This window comes from Rhinatrema bivittatum, chromosome 8 (genome assembly GCF_901001135.1).
Source record: "Rhinatrema bivittatum chromosome 8, aRhiBiv1.1, whole genome shotgun sequence".
Classification (NCBI taxonomy): Eukaryota; Metazoa; Chordata; class Amphibia; order Gymnophiona; family Rhinatrematidae; genus Rhinatrema; species Rhinatrema bivittatum.
Window position 1 is genome coordinate 167768958 of NC_042622.1, and position 20850 is coordinate 167789807.

The following is a 20850-nucleotide window of genomic DNA, read 5'->3' on the forward strand; positions in this document are numbered from 1 at the left end:
TCCTCATGCCGACTCTCATCATCCTGTCTGTTCCTGTCCCGCTGCCCATTCTCATCATTCTGTCTGTTCCTGTCCTCCTGCTGACTCTCATCACCCTGTCTGTTCCTATCCTCCTGTTCCTGTCCTCCTGCCGACTCATCATTCTGTCTGTTCCTGTCCTCCTGCTGACTCTCATCACCCAGTCTGTTCCTATCCTCCTGTTCCTGTCCTCCTGCCGACTCTCATCATTCTGTCTGTTCCTGTCCTCCTGCTGACTCTCATCATTCTGTCTTTTCCTGTCCTCCTGCTGACTCTCATCACCCTGTCTGTTCCTATCCTCCTGTTCTTGTCCTTCTGCCAACTCTCACCACCCTGTCTGTTCCTGTCCTCCTGCCGACTCATCATTCTGTCTGTTCCTGTCCTCCTGCTGACTCTCATCACCCTGTCTGTTCCTGTCCTGCTGCCGACTCTCATCATTCTGTCTGTTCCTGTCCTCCTGCTGACTCTCATCACCCTGTCTGTTCCTATCCTCCTGTTCCTGTCCTCCTGCCGACTCATCATTCTGTCTGTTCCTGTCCTCCTGCTGACTCTCATCACCCTGTCTGTTCCTGTCCTGCTGCCGACTCTCATCATTCTGTCTGTTCCTGTCCTCCTGCTGACTCTCATCACCCTGTCTGTTCCTATCCTCCTGTTCTTGTCCTTCTGCCAACTCTCACCACCCTGTCTGTTCCTGTCCTCCTGCTGACTCTCATCACCCTGTCTGTTCCTATCCTCCTGTTCTTGTCCTTCTGCCAACTCTCACCACCCTGTCTGTTCCTGTCCTGCTGCCGACTCATCATCCTGCGTGTTCCTGTCCTCTTGCCAACTCTCATCATTCTGTCTGTTCCTATCCTCCTGTTCTTGTCCTTCTGCTGACTCTCATCACCCTGTCTGTTCCTGCCGACTCTCATCACCCTGTCTGTTCCTGTCCTCCTGCTGACTCATCACCCTGTCTGTTCCTGTCCTGCTGCCGGCTCTCTTCATCCTGTCTGTTCCTGTCCTCCTGCCAACTCTCATCATTATGTCTGTTCCTATCCTCCTGTTCTTGTCCTTCTGCCGACTCTCATCACTCTGTCTGTTCCTGCCAACTCTCATCACCCTGTCTGTTCCTGTCCTGCTGCCGACTCTCAACACCCTGTCTGTTCCTGTCCTCCTGCCGACTCTCATCATCCTGTCTGTTCCTGTCCTCCTGCCGACTCTCATCATTCTGTATGTTCCTATCCTCCTGTTCTTGTCCTTTTGCCGACTCTCATCACCCTGTCTGTTCCTGCTGACTCTCATCACCCTGTCTGTTCCTGACCTCCTGCTCTCATCACCCTGTCTGTTCCTGCCTCCTCCTGCTGACTCTCATCACTCTGTCTGTTCCTGTCCTCCTGCTCTCATCACCCTGTCTGTTCCTGCCTCCTCCTGCTGACTCTCATCATTCTGTCTGTTCCTGTCCTCCTGCTCTCATCACCCTGTCTGTTCCTGTCCTCCTGCCAGCCCTCATCACCCTGTCTGTCCCTGTCCTCTTGCCAACTCTCATTTTCCTGTCTGTTCCTGTCTTCCTGCTGACTCTCATCACCCTGTCTGTTCCTGCCTCCTCCTGCTGACTCTCATCACTCTGTTCCTGTCCTCCTGCTCTCATCACCCTGTCTGTTCCTGCCTCCTCCTGCTGACTCTCATCACTCTGTCTGTTCCTGTCTTCCTGCTCTCATCACCCTGTCTGTTCCTGCCTCCTCCTGCTGACTCTCATCACTCTGTCTTTTCCTGTCCTCCTGCTCTCATCACCCTGTCTGTTCCTGCCTCCTCCTGCTGACTCTCATCACTCTGTCTGTTCCTGTCCTCCTGCTCTCATCACCCTGTCTGTTCCTGCCTCCTCCTGCTGACTCTCATCACTCTGTCTGTTCCTGTCTTCCTGCTGACTCTCATCACCCTGTCTGTTCCTGCCTCCTCCTGCTGACTCTCATCACTCTGTCTGTTCCTGTCCTCCTGCTCTCATCACCCTGTCTCCTCCTGCTGACTCTCATCACTGTCTGTTCCTGTCCTCCTGCTCTCATCACCCTGTCTCCTCCTGCTGACTCTCATCACTGTCTGTTCCTGTCCTCCTGCTCTCATCACCCTGTCTCCTCCTGCTGACTCTCATCACTGTCTGTTCCTGTCCTCCTGCTCTCATCACCCTGTCTCCTCCTGCTGACTCTCATCACTGTCTGTTCCTGTCCTCCTGCTCTCATCACCCTGTCTCCTCCTGCTGACTCTCATCACTGTCTGTTCCTGTCCTCCTGCTCTCATCACCCTGTCTGTTCCTGCCTCCTCCTGCTGACTCTCATCACTCTGTCTGTTCCTGTCCTCATCACCCTGTCTGTTCCTGCCTCCTCCTGCTGACTCTCATCACTCTGTCTGTTCCTGTCCTCATCACCCTGTCTGTTCCTGCCTCCTCCTGCTGACTCTCATCACTCTGTCTGTTCCTGTCCTCATCACTCTGTCTGTTCCTGTCCTCCTGCTCTCATCACCCTGTCTGTTCCTGCCTCCTCCTGCTGACTCTCATCACTCTGTCTGTTCCTGTCCTCATCACCCTGTCTGTTCCTGCCTCCTCCTGCTGACTCTCATCACTCTGTCTGTTCCTGTCCTCCTGCTCTCATCACCCTGTCTGTTCCTGCCTCCTCCTGCTGACTCTCATCACTCTGTCTGTTCCTGTCTTCCTGCTGACTCTCATCACCCTGTCTGTTCCTGCCTCCTCCTGCTGACTCTCATCACTCTGTCTGTTCCTGTCCTCCTTCTCTCATCACCCTGTCTGTTCCTGCCTCCTGCTGCTGACTCTCATCACTCTGTCTGTTCCTGTCCTCCTGCTCTCATCACCCTGTCTGTTCCTGCCTCCTCCTGCTGACTCTCATCACCCTGTCTGTTCCTGCCTCCTCCTGCTGACTCTCATCACTCTGTCTGTTCCTGTCCTCCTTCTCTCATCACCCTGTCTGTTCCTGCCTCCTGCTGCTGACTCTCATCACTCTGTCTGTTCCTGTCCTCCTGCTCTCATCACCCCTGTCTGTTCCTGCCTCCTCCTGCTGACTCTCATCACTCTGTCTGTTCCTGTCCTCCTGCTCTCATCACCCTGTCTGTTCCTGCCTCCTCCTGCTGACTCATCACCCTGTCTGTTCCTGCCTCCTCCTGCTGACTCTCATCACTCTGTCTGTTCCTGTCCTCCTTCTCTCATCACCCTGTCTGTTCCTGCCTCCTGCTGCTGACTCTCATCACTCTGTCTGTTCCTGTCCTCCTGCTCTCATCACCCTGTCTGTTCCTGCCTCCTCCTGCTGACTCTCATCACTCTGTCTGTTCCTGTCCTCCTGCTCTCATCACCCTGTCTGTTCCTGCCTCCTCCTGCTGACTCTCATCACTCTGTCTGTTCCTGTCCTCATCACCCTGTCTGTTCCTGCCTCCTCCTGCTGACTCTCAACACTCTGTCTGTTCCTGTCCTCCTGCTCTCATCACCCTGTCTGTTCCTGCCTCCTCCTGCTGACTCTCATCACTCTGTCTGTTCCTGTCTTCCTGCTGACTCTCATCACCCTGTCTGTTCCTGCCTCCTCCTGCTGACTCTCATCACTCTGTCTGTTCCTGTCCTCCTTCTCTCATCACCCTGTCTGTTCCTGCCTCCTGCTGCTGACTCTCATCACTCTGTCTGTTCCTGTACTCCTGCTCTCATCACCCTGTCTGTTCCTGCCTCCTCCTGCTGACTCTCATCACCCTGTCTGTTCCTGCCTCCTCCTGCTGACTCTCATCACTCTGTCTGTTCCTGTCCTCCTTCTCTCATCACCCTGTCTGTTCCTGCCTCCTGCTGCTGACTCTCATCACTCTGTCTGTTCCTGTCCTCCTGCTCTCATCACCCTGTCTGTTCCTGCCTCCTCCTGCTGACTCTCATCACTCTGTCTGTTCCTGTCCTCCTGCTCTCATCACCCTGTCTGTTCCTGCCTCCTCCTGCTGACTCTCATCACCCTGTCTGTTCCTGCCTCCTCCTGCTGACTCTCATCACTCTGTCTGTTCCTGTCCTCCTTCTCTCATCACCCTGTCTGTTCCTGCCTCCTGCTGCTGACTCTCATCACTCTGTCTGTTCCTGTCCTCCTGCTCTCATCACCCTGTCTGTTCCTGCCTCCTCTTGCTGACTCTCATCACTCTGTCTGTTCCTGTCCTCCTGCTCTCATCACCTTGTCTGTTCCTGCCTCCTCCTGCTGACTCTCATCACTCTGTCTGTTCCTGTCCTCATCACCCTGTCTGTTCCTGCCTCCTCCTGCTGACTCTCATCACTCTGTCTGTTCCTGTCCTCATCACTCTGTCTGTTCCTGTCCTCCTGCTCTCATCACCCTGTCTGTTCCTGCCTCCTCCTGCCTCCTCTCATCACTCTGTCTGTTCCTGTCCTCCTTCTCTCATCACCCTGTCTGTTCCTGCCTCCTGCTGCTGACTCTCATCACTCTGTCTGTTCCTGTCCTCCTGCTCTCATCACCCTGTCTGTTCCTGCCTCCTCCTGCTGACTCTCATCACTCAGTCTGTTCCTGTCCTCCTGCTCTCATCACCCTGTCTGTTCCTGCCTCCTCCTGCTGACTCTCATCACTCTGTCTGTTCCTGTCCTCATCACCCTGTCTGTTCCTGCCTCCTCCTGCTGACTCTCATCACTCTGTCTGTTCCTGTCCTCATCACTCTGTCTGTTCCTGTCCTCCTTCTCTCATCACCCTGTCTGTTCCTGCCTCCTGCTGCTGACTCTCATCACTCTGTCTGTTCCTGTCCTCCTGCTCTCATCACCCTGTCTGTTCCTGCCTCCTCCTGCTGACTCTCATCACCCTGTCTGTTCCTGCCTCCTCCTGCTGACTCTCATCACTCTGTCTGTTCCTGTCCTCCTTCTCTCATCACCCTGTCTGTTCCTGCCTCCTGCTGCTGACTCTCATCACTCTGTCTGTTCCTGTCCTCCTGCTCTCATCACCCTGTCTCTTCCTGCCTCCTCCTGCTGACTCTCATCACTCTGTCTGTTCCTGTCCTCCTGCTCTCATCACCCTGTCTGTTCCTGCCTCCTCCTGCTGACTCTCATCACCCTGTCTGTTCCTGCCTCCTCCTGCTGACTCTCACTCTGTCTGTTCCTGTCCTCCTTCTCTCATCACCCTGTCTGTTCCTGCCTCCTGCTGCTGACTCTCATCACTCTGTCTGTTCCTGTCCTCCTGCTCTCATCACCCTGTCTGTTCCTGCCTCCTCCTGCTGACTCTCATCACTCTGTCTGTTCCTGTCCTCCTGCTCTCATCACCCTGTCTGTTCCTGCCTCCTCCTGCTGACTCTCATCACTCTGTCTGTTCCTGTCCTCCTGCTCTTATCACCCTGTCTGTTCCTGCCTCCTCCTGCTGACTCTCATCACTCTGTCTGTTCCTGTCCTCCTTCTCTCATCACCCTGTCTGTTCCTGCCTCCTGCTGCTGACTCTCATCACTCTGTCTGTTCCTGTCCTCCTGCTCTCATCACCCTGTCTGTTCCTGCCTCCTCCTGCTGACTCTCATCACCCTGTCTGTTCCTGCCTCCTCCTGCTGACTCTCATCACTCTGTCTGTTCCTGTCCTCCTTCTCTCATCACCCTGTCTGTTCCTGCCTCCTGCTGCTGACTCTCATCACTCTGTCTGTTCCTGTCCTCCTGCTCTCATCACCCTGTCTGTTCCTGCGTCCTCCTGCTGACTCTCATCACTCTGTCTGTTCCTGTCCTCCTGCTCTCATCACCCTGTCTGTTCCTGCCTCCTCCTGCTGACTCTCATCACTCTGTCTGTTCCTGTCCTCATCACCCTGTCTGTTCCTGCCTCCTCCTGCTGACTCTCATCACTCTGTCTGTTCCTGCCTCCTCCTGCTGACTCTCATCACCGTGTCTGTTCCTGCCTCCTCCTGCTGACTCTCATCACTCTGTCTGTTCCTGTCCTCCTGCTCTCATCACCCTGTCTGTTCCTGCCTCCTCCTGCTGACTCTCATCACTCTGTCTGTTCCTGTCCTCCTGCTCTCATCACCCTGTCTGTTCCTGCCTCCTCCTGCTGACTCTCATCACTCTGTCTGTTCCTGTCCTCCTTCTCTCATCACCCTGTCTGTTCCTGCCTCCTGCTGCTGACTCTCATCACTCTGTCTGTTCCTGTCCTCCTGCTCTCATCACCCTGTCTGTTCCTGCCTCCTCCTGCTGACTCTCATCACCCTGTCTGTTCCTGCCTCCTCCTGCTGACTCTCATCACTCTGTCTGTTCCTGTCCTCCTTCTCTCATCACCCTGTCTGTTCCTGCCTCCTGCTGCTGACTCTCATCACTCTGTCTGTTCCTGTCCTCCTGCTCTCATCACCCTGTCTGTTCCTGCGTCCTCCTGCTGACTCTCATCACTCTGTCTGTTCCTGTCCTCCTGCTCTCATCACCCTGTCTGTTCCTGCCTCCTCCTGCTGACTCTCATCACTCTGTCTGTTCCTGTCCTCATCACCCTGTCTGTTCCTGCCTCCTCCTGCTGACTCTCATCACTCTGTCTGTTCCTGCCTCCTCCTGCTGACTCTCATCACTCTGTCTGTTCCTGTCCTCCTGCTCTCATCACCCTGTCTGTTCCTGCCTCCTCCTGCTGACTCTCATCACTCTGTCTGTTCCTGTCCTCCTGCTCTCATCACCCTGTCTGTTCCTGCCTCCTCCTGCTGACTCTCATCACTCTGTCTGTTCCTGTCCTCCTGCTCTCATCACCCTGTCTGTTCCTGCCTCCTCCTGCTGACTCTCATCACTCTGTCTGTTCCTGTCCTCCTGCTCTCATCACCCTGTCTGTTCCTGCGTCCTCCTGCTGACTCTCATCACTCTGTCTGTTCCTGTCCTCCTGCTCTCATCACCCTGTCTGTTCCTGCCTCCTCCTGCTGACTCTCATCACTCTGTCTGTTCCTGTCCTCATCACCCTGTCTGTTCCTGCCTCCTCCTGCTGACTCTCATCACTCTGTCTGTTCCTGCCTCCTCCTGCTGACTCTCATCACCGTGTCTGTTCCTGCCTCCTCCTGCTGACTGTCATCACTCTGTCTGTTCCTGCCTCCTCCTGCTGACTCTCATCACTCTGTCTGTTCCTGTCCTCCTGCTCTCATCACCCTGCCTCCTCCTGCTGACTCTCATCACTCTGTCTGTTCCTGTCTTCCTGCCATCCCTCATCATGCTGTCTGGGCCCATCCTTCTGCCTCTTGCCTTATTGTGTAAACTGTAAATCACCTTGGCCTCTAACAATAGGGGACAGATAGGTCTAACTAAATAAATGCTCACCAACTCTCATCCTTTCTCCCCTTCAGTGACCTATGCCAGAGAACTGGAGGTGACAGACAACTGGGAGACGAAGCTGAATAGAGAAGAGGTTGGGGAGGTGAGCAGTGAAGTATCACGCAGATTCTTTCTTTCTATTTACAGCCATGAAGTCTTGTTAGGGGTGAACACATCTTTGTATGTCTGTGGTGGGTCCTTCCTGGTGAAATCTGGAACATAACAGTTGAAAAAGCCCACAAGGCCCTTCAATGTCTGCCCCTTCGCCTCTCTAGCTCAGTTACACAGCAACACAGCGAGGGACCCTGACTGACCCATTCTGCCTGGCTCTCTGTCACTTTGCACAGGTATGCAGGGAAATTCCCATACTCAGATCAGCACGAGGGCAACGCATTCGTTTTTAAACAAAATAAAACATGTGATAGAGCACATTAGAATCAAAAAAACCCCGACATTCTTTATCCATGTTGACTTGCGTTTGAGAAAGTCAATGAAAAAAAACCTGAGAAGAGAAAATGTATCCCCACCCCAGACCACACTTACCCCTTCCGTGGGGGCCTCTCAGGTCAGAAAGGATCCCCAGTTGCTCCTGTCGTCCCCCCCCCCCCCCCCAGCAGGGCCTGCCCTGAGGCTCGCGCCGGTTTTTCCGGCACAGCTGTGCAGTAGAGGTCAAAATGGTCCCGGCCAGCTCCATATTCAAAGTACCAGGAGCTGGCAGGGCGGGAGCGACTGGTTATCGTTCCTGCCCCTTTCTACATCAGAAACCCCCCGTGAGAGGTACGTGTGGTCCGGCGGGGGCAGGAAAGGGTCACCATTTTTTTTTTAATTTAATTTTTTTTTCGGTTCGGCAAAAAAAAAAAAACAACAGAACCGAAATAAACATTGAACAATGCGAAACCCAAATAAACTTGTCCCACCGAAATGACAAAACAAAATGACACAACTGGGGTTGTTTTTTTTTTTTTGCACAGTTCCCTCCTTTTTCCTTCCCTCCACCCCACCACATCTTGACATACGCACATCCCTTTAACCCTGTCTCTGAGTCCTGTTCTTACCTCTGCCCTCTCTGTTTGTCCCAGGAACGTCCAAATTCTCTTACAGTGCACGCCTCCACCACCTGGGCTGGTAAGGCTGCGCCGAGCCCTGCCATCTTCCAGTCTGAAACTCAGCAGCATAAAATCACACAGTAAATGAAGGCTAAAAACCACCAAAACCGGCCCCTCCAGCCTGCCCAGTTTGGGTAGACGAGTACACAAATTCCCCCTCTCACCACAGCCCTCCCCGTCAGTCCCAAGCGGGCCCCAGAGTCCGTTAAAGTGCCCACCTCCACTGATGGGCCTCCTCATCTTCCTTTATAAGAACGGCATTCAGTCCAACACCGGGGCCCCTGCCATATCTCTACTACCAAACAGCTCCAAACATGATGAAGCTGTTGTTTGAACATCCAAACCTCCAGCGCTCGCTGATGTTAGGGTTGTAAGCATGGACTTGCTCCATGCAGATTTTCTCCCTCTTCCAGGAAAGCCGGAGCAGCTCTATCGCCCCCCTCTCTCTGCCCTCTGGCTTCTTTCCTCTTCTCTTTCTCTAAGGCTCCTTGTGACTGAGCAGACTCTTCAGTACCACAGACCCTGCCTGATACCATACCTGGCCTTACCCTCCCCTCAACGCTTGTCACCAAGTCACTTCCTTTTTCTGTCCCAGGCTTCCCTAAATTCTGTTATTCTTTACCTCCTACCCTTCACTCCCTCTGCTGTGATGCTCTTTTATAAGCTAGGAAACAAAGAAGAAATTAGATAAAGAAAAATGCCTTTGATGATTAGGAGCCATGTCTGTTGCTCCCAGCTGCAGTCATTCCCTCCCTGAATCTCCAAGCCACTTTCTGACTCTCTGATGATTTCAGCCAGTGCCAGGCTGTGAAGCTCTTTGCTCCTATGACTGGGATATCTTTTAGCAGCCATGCCAGACTCTTCTGCTTGTCACTTTAAACCACGTTTAGACCGAGCTCTTTGTGTGATCCATCGCCTGGAGAAAGGTGAAGGGAAACACGAGTTACTTATTCATGGCAGCTTCCCAGCTTCTGGGAGGATCCACTGTCTTTCCTCACAGACCAGGTACGGTATTACCAGAGCTCATGAGAGCTGCACGAGCAGTAAACCCAAGTGCGGCTTGTCTTATTACAAACCTCCTGTTTAATAGCAGCAAAGTCTATGGTAGGGCCATTTGCAGAGAGTTATAAACGCAGGGGTGGGGATTCGCACAGCCTCCAGAATCCCAGAGCCTGGATTCATTTCCATGGAAAGGCAGGAGGAGTGCGCAGAAGGTCACTAAAGCAACATCAGGACAGAGATGTTTGGTAGAAGGTAGGTGAGAAATGTAGTTCCCGGAGGGGCCAGGCATGTCAGCAGGATAGGTGGAGTGCCACGAACTCACGCTCAGGAGCTCCTGTGTATTTGCCAGGAGGTAGTGAACATACCCCCTCTTTCACTATGCTCATCACTCTATCGCTGTCTCTCAGTCTGTTCCTTTATGTCTAGCCATCACTTTCACTGTCTGCCTGTCCCATATGTGTCTCTGTGTCTGTCCTATATGTCTCTCTTTCACTCAGTGTCAGTCTATCCCTCAGTTTATGTCATTCTGCCCCATATATCTATTTGTTTGTTTCTGTCACTCTATCCCTATCTCTCTCTTGGTCTCACTCTCTCCCTGTATATTTCTCTCTTGCTCTCTGTCATCCTTCTTGTGTCTCAGTATCTTCTTTCTGTCATTGAAACCCTGTTTATTTCTTTTTCTAGTTACTCTATCCTTTTGTGTGTATCTCTGTATGTGTCTCTTTCCTTGTGTCTGTCTATTCAAATGTATGTCTCTCTGAATCCCTTTGTCTGTCTGTCTCTCTGTGGGATCTTGTTCAGTTACTCCCGTCCATAGTGTAGGGATATATCTCAGGTGCCTGCCATAGAGCATGACTGCCTGTAGGATATTATCATGCCTTATCTGAGCCGGTGCAAGGGGCTGTAGTGCCCTAGGCAGACCCCCCAACCCATCCTGAGTTGAATGTGCACTCTGACAGTGGTAGATATATAGAGTTATAATCACTGTCTTTCAGTTCTCTCTCTATCTCTCTCCCCTTCTTTTTTCACATTTTGAAAATGGTGCTCTCGTGTACCCTGGTGGCACCTTGCCTGACGCCACCCTAGGTGACAGCCTTGTCCTGCCCAATGGTCGTGCTGGTCCTGCTCCTTATTCAACACAGTTTTTGTCATCTTCCTCCACTGAAGCCTGCACTCCTGGTTAGCTGAGCAGGCAGGATCCCCTTCATAATTCACATCCAGCACTCCTCCTCTCTTGTGTCCAACCACAAGGTTCCTTTCAGTAATCCCAACAGCTCCCAATACCAGCAGGGCTGTTATGTGAACACCTGGATTCCTAGGTCTCTGTGGCCTTTTCCAGTACTATCCCACCATCATCCCTTCCCTGAGCTGGTCAACAGGAGCAATGCAGAGCCTGCCAGATAGACATGCGTCTCTGCTAGGACTTCTAGTTATTACTGTATTTATTTATTTATTTAAAACATTTGTATTCCGCTTATAGTGACTCTGTCATGCTAAGCGGATTCTAGTTAAAACAAATAACAATAACATATAAACAAACAAGAATTTAAATATAAGTATACAAAATAAGAAATAAAACAAAATAAATAGATCTTCATGTCATTCGAGTACCAAAGCATTCCTTACCTGCACAAATACCAACACTAGCTAATTTCCAGATTAAATAAGCTGCTGGACCATCATGCTCCCTCTGGGCATCAATTACATTAACTCCTGAAATGCCTCCCTTAACAAAATGGTTTTTAATATTTTACAAAACATCTTATAATCATCAAGAGCCCGAATATCCATAGGCCCATTCGTTGAGATTAAACACCTCATAGTATCTTTCCGGTGGAAATTCCTAACTGAGGGCACTTTAAGATAGTGGCCCCCACATAGATCTTAACGTTCTCCCAGGTACATAGATCTTTAAAAGACTGGGCAAACTTTCAGGAGCTAGCCCATGTAAAGACTTAAAAATAATGATTACGATTTTAATTTTATCCTTTGCTCCACCAGAAACCAATGAAGCTGAAAAAGCAAAGGAGTAACATACTCACAATAAGGGACCTTCAAAATCAGTCAGGCAGCAGAATTTTGAAGGATCTGAAGAGCTCGTAGCCTGACCTTAGGAACACCAACATACACTGAATTCCCATAATCAACAGGCGTCAATACGAATGCTTGTACAATTGTTCAAAAATCACTTTGTTCTAAAAATGGTCTCAGTTTGCAGCCTGTTTGCAGCCTTCCAGACAGACCCAGCTGATAATACTTCTGCTAGCACTTTTTTCATCACTGTGCTTATCCCATCATGCCTTCTTGAAATCTGTTATCATTTTGGCCTCCACCGCCTGCTTTGGGAGAGTGCTCCATGCTTCCACCAGCCTTTCTGTGAAAAGATATTTCCTGACATTGCTCCAGGGTCTCACCTTTCGGAGCTTTGTATCCTGACTCCTTGTGTGTGTGTGTGTGTGTGTCTCTCTCTCTCTCTCTCTAACGAGCTGATACAGTAAGGACGCGTAAGAAAAAGTGCGACAGTGCCAGGCGCCCGCTCGTTTGACGCACGCACATTTTGGTTCACAAGCCGCTCGATTCAGTATTCAAATTAGATGCAAATCCAAGCGGCGGTAAACAAGCATCCAAAGCGCGTCAATGAAGCGGTAGGCGTTCGCAGTTCATTTTACTGTATAGCGCGGTATACAGCGCCTATACAGTATCCAGGATGCGCTGGTACCTGTCATTTCAAATGTCATTCCACCAGGTAGGTGGATGGTTCTTTTCTACATAATCGGAGGCCCCGCTGCCTTCAGAGCCGTTCATGGACGTCCAAGGTTGGGGCTTCCGTTCATGGACCTTCCCGCCTGTATCCGGGCATCCATGATCGTAGGCCAGACGTCCAAAGTCGGGGCTTCCGTTCATGAACATCCATGAACGGAAGCCCTGACCTTGGATGTCCATGAACGGAAGCCCCGACTTTGGATGTCCATGAACGGACGTCCATGAACGGACATCCATGAACGGAAACCCTGACCTTGGACGTCCATGAACGAAAGCCGGACATCCAAAGTCGGGGCTTCCGTTCATGGACCTTCCTGCCTGTATCCGGGCGTCCAGATGAAGGCGTCCGCAGAGAAGTCCCTATAGGCGTCCCTATAGGTGTCCATAGAAGTGTCCATGCCTCCGCAGGACCCCGGACTCAGGACACCTAGCAGACGCCGGATGAAGGCGTCCGTAGAGGCGTCTGTATCGGCGTCCCTAGAGTTGTCCATGCCTCCGCTGGACCACTGAACCTCAGGACGCCTAGCAGACGGATGAAGGCCTGGCAAGCCTCCCATCTCTCCGGCGTCCATAGAGGCGTCCATGTCCGGAGCCTCAGAGACGCCCAGAGATGGATGGTACACTTGAACCCAAACAGAATACATACCTCCTCCGGTCTTGCTGCTGGGTTCTCCAGTTGGCTGGGTTCTACAATCTGCCGAGCAAAAATAGCACCAGAGCCAATATGCATGTTGTCCATGGTGCTGTCTGGTACGAAGCTGACTGAACACCACACTAACGCCAGGGTCAGGTTAAAGATGAGGTAAATAAGCGGGTTAAAAAGGCGATAATTTGGGCGCACGTTACTGTATCAGAGGGAATAGCTAATCTGATCATTAACATATCATATACATACCGCTGGCGGAAAGGGATACGCGTCTTTTTCTGCAAGCAATAAGGATGCATAAAAGCCGATACTGAATCGTGGGTCCGCTTTATGCGCTCAAAACACGCGTCCAAAGCGGGTTAAAAAACGGGCAACCGCGGCCGCGCTTTACTGTATCAGCCCGTAAGTCTCTAAGTGACCTTCTCTGTCACATTTTGCTTATGGCATGACAGTTCATGGTTTCTCTTGAGCTCTGCATTAAATTTCTCATTCCCATTGCCCAGACTGTGTGTCTGTATAGCATGCTCTGCATTCAGAGATAACGCATCTTAACAGCTGCAACACCTGCAGGAGAAAAATGTTCAGACGCCTGTTCTCACTCCTCCACAGTACCTGTACTCCTACATCAAAGACCTAAGTACAGAAGTGCTGGAGGAGTTTCTGCGCCACCTCTCGCAGTGTGCCAGCGGCTTCCGGGAGACCATCCGACGGGATGTGTGGCGGAGGATGTTCTCACATCTGTTCCAAGCTTGTGACAGCGGACAGGTAACTGGGGAGGGTGGCGGGAAGACTGGAGGGGGCCTGGCTCCCTGCTGTGCGCAGCCTGTATTGGGGATGCTGTGGGTAGAACGAATCATCTCCCTCTCCTGAAGTGCAGAATCCTTTAGGCAGAAAGTAGTAATAGCATCTCGCCCCAATCCCGCACCATAAACATTTACTGTGTTTTATCACTCGGGTTGGGATAATTTGAGGGAGGCCCCTGCCATAACGTTAGGTCTCTGGTGCACAAGGTCAAAGGCTGCATTCTCTGGAGAGTAGAATCTGCTGCTGTGATACAGGGGATCCTTTCTGTTGTAAAGGTTTGTGATATCCTCCCAGTGTTTTTACCAAGCCATTACTGGTATGACATCGCCACGTAGACCCAAGCTGCCATGTGACCCCAAGTTCCTGCTGGGGGCCATTAGGCAGGCCTAGTTTTTTAAATTTTCCTCCTAGTGCACTGTGGGATTTGTAGTTGCTGCTTCTTACACTTCAGATCAGCACTACAGGTGCCAGAATGCACTGGGGTGAGGGGGTTCTTCAGGGTCACTTGACAGCTCTGCCACTGACTCATCAGTTAATCGCACCACAGCATCCTGCACTTGCATCCCTCAACATCCAATCCATGTTACACAGTTTCTTCTTTATCCTGACATAAATTAAGCAGTTTCAATGTTATTAGAATTCACCTGGGTTCCAGTGACTGGCACGCTGTCACTTCTCTGTGCTGGCATTTCAAAGGTGCTCATCACTGCAGTGTATCCTGCCAGAAAAATATAACAAAACAAAACACAAGAAATGTCACAGCTTCAAATCATCTTCTTAAAAACTTGGTTTCCAGGTGGGATTTTTGGACAGACAGCGGATTCTGGCCCTGCTGGAGAACTTCTACGATAGCCACAGCGAGGATGCTGATGGATGGAGATTCCGGGATCCTCGGCAATGTGAGAACAAGAAGAGATACATGAAAGTGTGACACTATCAGACCCCCCTTACACGGATAAGCGTGATATTGCAGCCTTGCTGCAGCTCCTTAATATCCCAAAGTAAAGAGGCAGCAGCTGTATCCAGATCTAGACAGAGCCGGCATCTTCCATCTCTGCTGGACATCACTACTTTCCTTTCTGTCCTCTCCTCTCCGCGGTCTATGACTCACTACTCTAGGGCAAGACACCTTCCCATAGTGTATTACTGACTTCTCTATAACAAGTCACTTCCCCAGGGCATATAATACACTCCTTAACAAGATAGCCTCCCTCGGTATGTAAGAAAGTCCCTTTCCCTTTGGTATATAACATATTCTGTAACACAATGCCTCCTCGGGTTTCTTAATATGATGTAGTGATTGGCACAGAAGCAAGAAAAACATTAATCCTGCATTTCTAATCTGTCCCAGGATATTGCTTTCAAAATTCCCTCGTGTACTGAGGCTTACGAACAGGGATAGGATTAAGAAAATGCTCACTGGAAAGGTACAAGAGAAGAGGGAAAGAAATGGTCTCCAAGCACAAATTGTATTTTGGCTGTAGGCACTGGGGCACAGCAGTGTGTCCATTAGCTATGCAGAGATGCAGAAAGGGGTGACGTGTTCATGCTTGCAACATTTTCTGCCCCTTGACAGAGAGCAGAAAGCAACAGAAGTTCGGAACTAAACAATTTTGTTCAAAATTAGGGCCCGTGATTGACTTGGAAGATGAAAATCAACCTGACTCCTCTGCTCAGCCTGACAGCGAGAAGGATGTAAAAGAGGAAATGGAAGACGACAGAGCCCACTCATCCCTAAAAGAGCAGGAAGACTGGGCATCATTAGAAGATCTAGATGGAGACGGGCTGGATGCCCTGGGTTTTGCCATGAGCAACCCAGAGGAAATGGGAAGCTCGGAGGAAGAGGAAGGCACAGAAGGTGAGTTGGCACTTTAAAAGAGCACCCACGGCTCCCAGGATTCAGTCTGGGGGGGGACAGAGAGCGCCCACAGAAACAGCACAAAGCCTGGAAGATGGAGCCAGAAGAGCCAGCACAGGTAAATAAAATATCTAAGCCAATAAAGAATGCAATCTGTGAGTATGCGGGTCATACATGAAGCAGGTCCAGGCCCTGTAATGGGGTACCCTGTTAACTGAGCAGCGTTCGAAAGGGGGCCCAGAACTGCAGAGGTGGTGCAGCTGAAGAAACAGCTGTATTGCCTTTCTTCCTCACCTTTCCATTCACCGAGTGCTCTAAGCTCCTGTGGCTCTTTAGGAAAGGCGGTGACTGTCCCATCCTCTCCTCTGGGACCAGTGGCAGCGGGGTCAGCTGGGGGGGGGGGGGGGGTTGGTCAGTAGAGACGGCATCCATTGCCATGTCTGATAAGCTGCTGGAAGGTCACTTTTTAAACAAAGAGCCCCAGGCATGGAGTGAAACCCCCGTTTATTCTGATTGTGATGATATTTGTTTTAAGTAACAGCTGCGGCTTCTTTGGTAGGGGACAGCAGATCCAACATGAGATTTATCAAGGAGTGGCAAGGCGCTGATGGGGAGGTCTGGTCTGGTGAGTACACGACTGCTACCCCCCTTCCCCCCACTCCAGAATTAATCTCAATATAACACTCCTGTGTCAACCCTCTCTCTTCTGCTTGCTTGTTGAAGGTGCCCTGTTGACCTCTGACCTTGCACTCAAATGCAACACATACGAACAGAGAAGCCAGCAGGAATGGAACATAGCCTCCAAATTCCGAGGTACCAGCTCTGATCCTAATTCATAAGGAGTTGTGAAAATGAGTTACAGTCCCGGGGACAGTTTGCACGGGCGACCCTGGTGACCCTGTATGCCTTCAGCGTACACCTGGCAGTGGTGGGAGATGTCCATCTATGAGAATCCCAGAGTAGTGACACAGCTGCTAAGCAGGGGAGAGGGAACTGAGGGATTAAGTCCACAAGTCCCCACCGTCGGTCTGATCCCTGTGGCACCTGGGGATCATCTCAGTGTTCTGGTTTCATGTTCAGATTTGCAGCCACTCATCACGGACCTCGACTCTCAGCGTCCCTCCCGTGCAGCGAGCGCCTTCAGCAGGAGCACCCTCACCCGCCCGCAGTTCATGCAGCTCATGGAGACCTTTGTCGGGGAAGAGGCCTCCTTGCCTGCAGTACAAAAGCTTGTAGCCTACATTAGAAAACAATATGAAAAGACAGAAGAGGAATTGCTCCGGACTAAAGCAAAAGTAAGAGGAGTGGTTCCTGCCATGGCCCCGAATAAGGAAGGAATGGTAAACCCAGATAGACAGAACATCTCAGGAAAGAGACAAGCTAGGCGCCAGAGGTTTCTCTTACACTAGAGCCTCATCAGGGACTCGTAACTTGGTAAAACATTAGCAGGTTTGACTAAAGAAAGCTGGAAATAAGAGATTTCTTCTAGTGGATTGTGCTTCCACAGTGCAGTGTGAGACCAGTCATGGGAGGAGTAAGTGAGGCTCCATCGCAGTGTGTGAGAAGGATTGAGTGAGGCTTCATAGTGATATGTGAGGACAATGATGGGAGGAGTGAGTGAGACTGTCACAGTGTGTGAGGTCAATGATGGAAGGAGTGAGTGAGACTGTCACAGTGTGTGAGGCCAGTGATAAGAGGAGTGAGTGAAAATCCATCGCAGTGTGTGAGGTCAGGGATGGGAGGTGTGAGTGAAACTCTGTCACAGTGTGTGAGGTCAATGATGGGAGGAGTGAGTGAGACTGTCACAGTGTGTGAGGTCAGTGATAAGAGGAGTGAGTGAAAATCCATCGCAGTGTGTGAGGTCAGGGATGGGAGGTGTGAGTGAAACTCTGTCACAGTGTGTGAGGTCAATGATGGGAGGAGTGAGTGAGGCTCCATCGCTGTGTGTGAGGTCAGTGATGGGAGAAGTGATTGAGGCTCCATTGCAGTGTGTGAGGTCAGTGATGGGAGGAGTGAGTGAAAATCCATTGCAGTGTGTGAGGTCAATGATGAGAGGAGTGAGTGAAAATCCATCGCAGTGTGTGAGGCCAGTGATAAGAGGAGTGAGTGAAAATCCATCGCAGTGTGTGAGGTCAATGATGGGAGGAGTGAGTGAGGCTCCATCGCTGTGTGTGAGGTCAGTGATGGGAGAAGTGATTGAGGCTCCATTGCAGTGTGTGAGGTCAGTGATGGGAGGAGTGAGTGAAAATCCATTGCAGTGTGTGAGGTCAATGATGAGAGGAGTGAGTGAAAATCCATCGCAGTGTGTGAGGCCAGTGATAAGAGGAGTGAGTGAAAATCCATCGCAGTGTGTGAGGTCAATGATGAGAGGAGTGAGTGAGGCTCCATCGCTGTGTGTGAGGTCAGTGATGGGAGAAGTGATTGAGGCTCCATTGCAGTGTGTGAGGTCAGTGATGGGAGGAGTGAGTGAAAATCCATTGCAGTGTGTGAGGCCAGTGATAAGAGGAGTGAGTGAAAATCCATCGCAGTGTGTGAGGTCAATGATGGGAGGAGTGAGTGAGGCTCCATCACTGTGTGTGAGGTCAGTGATGGGAGAAGTGATTGAGGCTCCATTGCTGTGTGTGAGGTCAGTGATGGGAGGAGTGATTAAGGCTCCATCGCAGTGTGTGAAGTCAGTGATGGGAGGAGTGAGTGAGGCTCCATTTCAGTGTCTGAGGTCAGTGATGGGAGGAGTGAGTGAGGCTCCATTGCAGTGTGTGAGGTCAGTGATGGGAGGAGTGAGTGAGGCTCCATGGCAGTGTGTGAGGTCAGTGATGGGAGGAGTGAGTGAGGCTCCTTCGCTGTGTGTGAGGTCAGTGATGGGAGAAGTGATTGAGGCTCCATTGCAGTGTGTGAGGTCAGTGATGGGAGGAGTGAGTAAGGCTCCATTGCTGTGTGTGAGGTCAGTGATGGGAGGAGTGATTGAGGCTCCATCGCAGTGTGTGAAGTCAGTGATGGGAGGAGTGAGTGAGGCTCCATTGCTGTGTGTGAGGTCAGTGATGGGAGGAGTGATTGAGGCTCCATCGCAGTGTGTGAAGTCAGTGATGGGAGGAGTGAGTGAGGCTCCATCGCAGTGTGTGAGGTCAGTGATGGGAGGAGTGAGTGAGGCTCCATCGCAGTATGAGAGGTCAATGATGGGAGGAGTGAGTGAGGCTCCATCACGGTGTGTGATGTCAGTGATGGGAGCAGTGAGTGAGGCTCCATCGCAGTGTGTGAGGTCAGTGATGGGAGAAGTGAGTGAGGCTCCATCGCAGTGTGTGAAGTCAGTGATGGGAGGAGTGAGTGAGACTCCATCGTAGTGTGTGAGGTCAGTGATGGGAGGAGTGAGTGAGGCTCCATCGCAGTGTGTGAGATCAGTGATGGGAGGAGTGAGTGAAACTCCATTGCAGTGTGTGAGGTCAGTGATGAGAGGAGTGAGTGAGGCTCCATCGCAGTGTGTGAGGTCAGTGACGGGAGGAGTTAGTGAGGCTCCATCGCAGTGTGTGAAGTCAATGACGGGAGGAGTGAGTGAGGCTCCATCGCAGTGTGTGAGGTCAGTGATGGGAGGAGTGAGTGAGGCTCCATCGCAGTGTGTGAGGTCAGTGATGGGAGGAGTGAGTGAGGCTCCATTGCAGTGTGTGAGGTCAGTGATGGGAGGAGTGAGTGAGGCTTCATCGCAGTCTGTGAGGTCAGTGATGGGAGGAGTGAGTGAGGCTCCATCGCAGTGTGTGAGGTCAGTGATGGGAGGAGTGAGTGAGGCTCCATCGCAGTCTGTGAAGTCAGTGATGGGAGGAGTGATTGAGGCTCCATTGCAGTGTGTGAGGTCAGTGATGGGAGGAGTGAGTGAGACTCCATCGCAGTGTGTGAGGTCAGTGATGGGAGGAGTGAGTGAGGCTCCATTGCAGTGTGTGAGGTCAGTGATGGGAGGAGTGAGTGAAACTCCATTGCAGTGTGTGAGGTCAGTGATGGGAGGAGTGAGTGAGGCTCCATTGCAGTGTGTGAGGTCAGTGATGGGAGGAGTGAGTGAGTGAGGCTCCATCGCAGTATGTGAGGTCAGTGATGGGAGGAGTGAGTGAGGCTCCATCGCAGTGTGTGAGGTCAGTGACGGGAGGAGTTAGTCAGGCTCCATCACATTGTGTGAAGTCAATGACGGGAGGAGTGAGTGAGGCTCCATCGCAGTATGTGAGGTCAGTGATGGGAGGAGTGAGTGAGGCTCCATCGCAGTGTGTGAGGTCAGTGATGGGAGGAGTGAGTGAGGCTCCATCGCAGTGTGTGTGAGGTCAGTGATGGGAGGAGTTAGTGAGGCTCCATCGCAGTGTGTGAGGTCAGTGATGGGAGGAGTGAGTGAGGCTCCATCGCAGTGTATGAGGTCAGTGATGGGAGGAGTGAGTGAGGCTCCATTGCAGTGTGTGAGGTCAGTGATGCGAGAAGTGAGTGAGGCTCTATCGCAGTGTGTGAGGTCAGTGATGGGAGTAGTGAGTGAGGCTCCATCGCAGTGTGTGAGGTCAGTAAGAGGAGCAGTGAAGCTCCTTCATGGTGTGTCAGGAGGAGTGAGGGAGACTCCATCGCAGTGTGCGATAGCTGCTTTCTTTATTATGACTGCTCTTCCTTCTTTGCACCCCCCCCCCCCAGGTTCGCAATGAGACTCTATTTGCCCGCAGGATGCTGGTGCTGACCGCACTGTTCCAGAAGCTGGACAATGAGGGCTCCGGCTTTGTGGATCTGAATGAACTGGAGGGCCAGCTCCTGAGATACAAGGAAGGAGCAGAGAAGGACGTGATACTGAAAGGTGAGCTTTGTGTGGGGACACTGCTGGGGAACTCTGCTTGTTGCAAAGTACGTTGATGCTCTTACTGCACTTCCTTTCTAGCTTATTTATTTTGAAAAAGAAATGTGCGATTACTTCTTGTTGGGCATTTACAACTGTAAAAGTGCCTGGGTACTCCTACACTGGTGCCAGCAGCCAGGGTTTCAGGAAAACAGAGCATGCACTCTTGACAATCTCATGTACACCCTGGAAATACCTTTGGTTATCAATCAGGCCGATACAGTACGACTGGCCATGCAGGGAGCAATTTTAGATCTAATTCTCAGTGGAGTACAGGACTTGGTGAGAGAGGTAACGGTGGTGGGGCCGCTTGGCAATAGTGATCATAATATGATCAAATTTGATTTAATGACTGGAAAAGGAACAGTGTGCAAATCCAAGGCTCTCGTGCTAAACTTTCAAAAGGGAAACTTTGATAAAATGAGAAAAATTGTTAGAAAAAAACTGAAAGGAGCAGCTACAAAAGTAAAAAATGTCCAAGAGGCATGGTCATTGTTAAAAAATACCATTCTAGAAGCATAGTCCAGATGTATTCCACACATTAAGAAAGGTGGAAAGAAGGCA

The 20850-nt window shown here is 51.2% G+C and overlaps 1 protein-coding gene across 2 annotated transcripts in view; it reads left to right on the plus strand.

Annotated features, from left to right (window-relative positions):
- Positions 1-20850, plus strand: part of EFCAB5 (EF-hand calcium binding domain 5) — a 106404-nt gene that overhangs the window by 39802 nt on the left and 45752 nt on the right. For both annotated transcript variants that reach the window (XM_029613459.1, XM_029613460.1), the window contains 8 exons: positions 7294-7364; positions 13388-13543; positions 14379-14481; positions 15210-15440; positions 16000-16065; positions 16164-16253; positions 16521-16735; positions 20091-20247. In XM_029613459.1, coding sequence (XP_029469319.1) covers positions 7294-7364; positions 13388-13543; positions 14379-14481; positions 15210-15440; positions 16000-16065; positions 16164-16253; positions 16521-16735; positions 20091-20247 — 1089 coding nt within the window. The remainder of the gene's footprint in view (positions 1-7293; positions 7365-13387; positions 13544-14378; positions 14482-15209; positions 15441-15999; positions 16066-16163; positions 16254-16520; positions 16736-20090; positions 20248-20850) is intronic.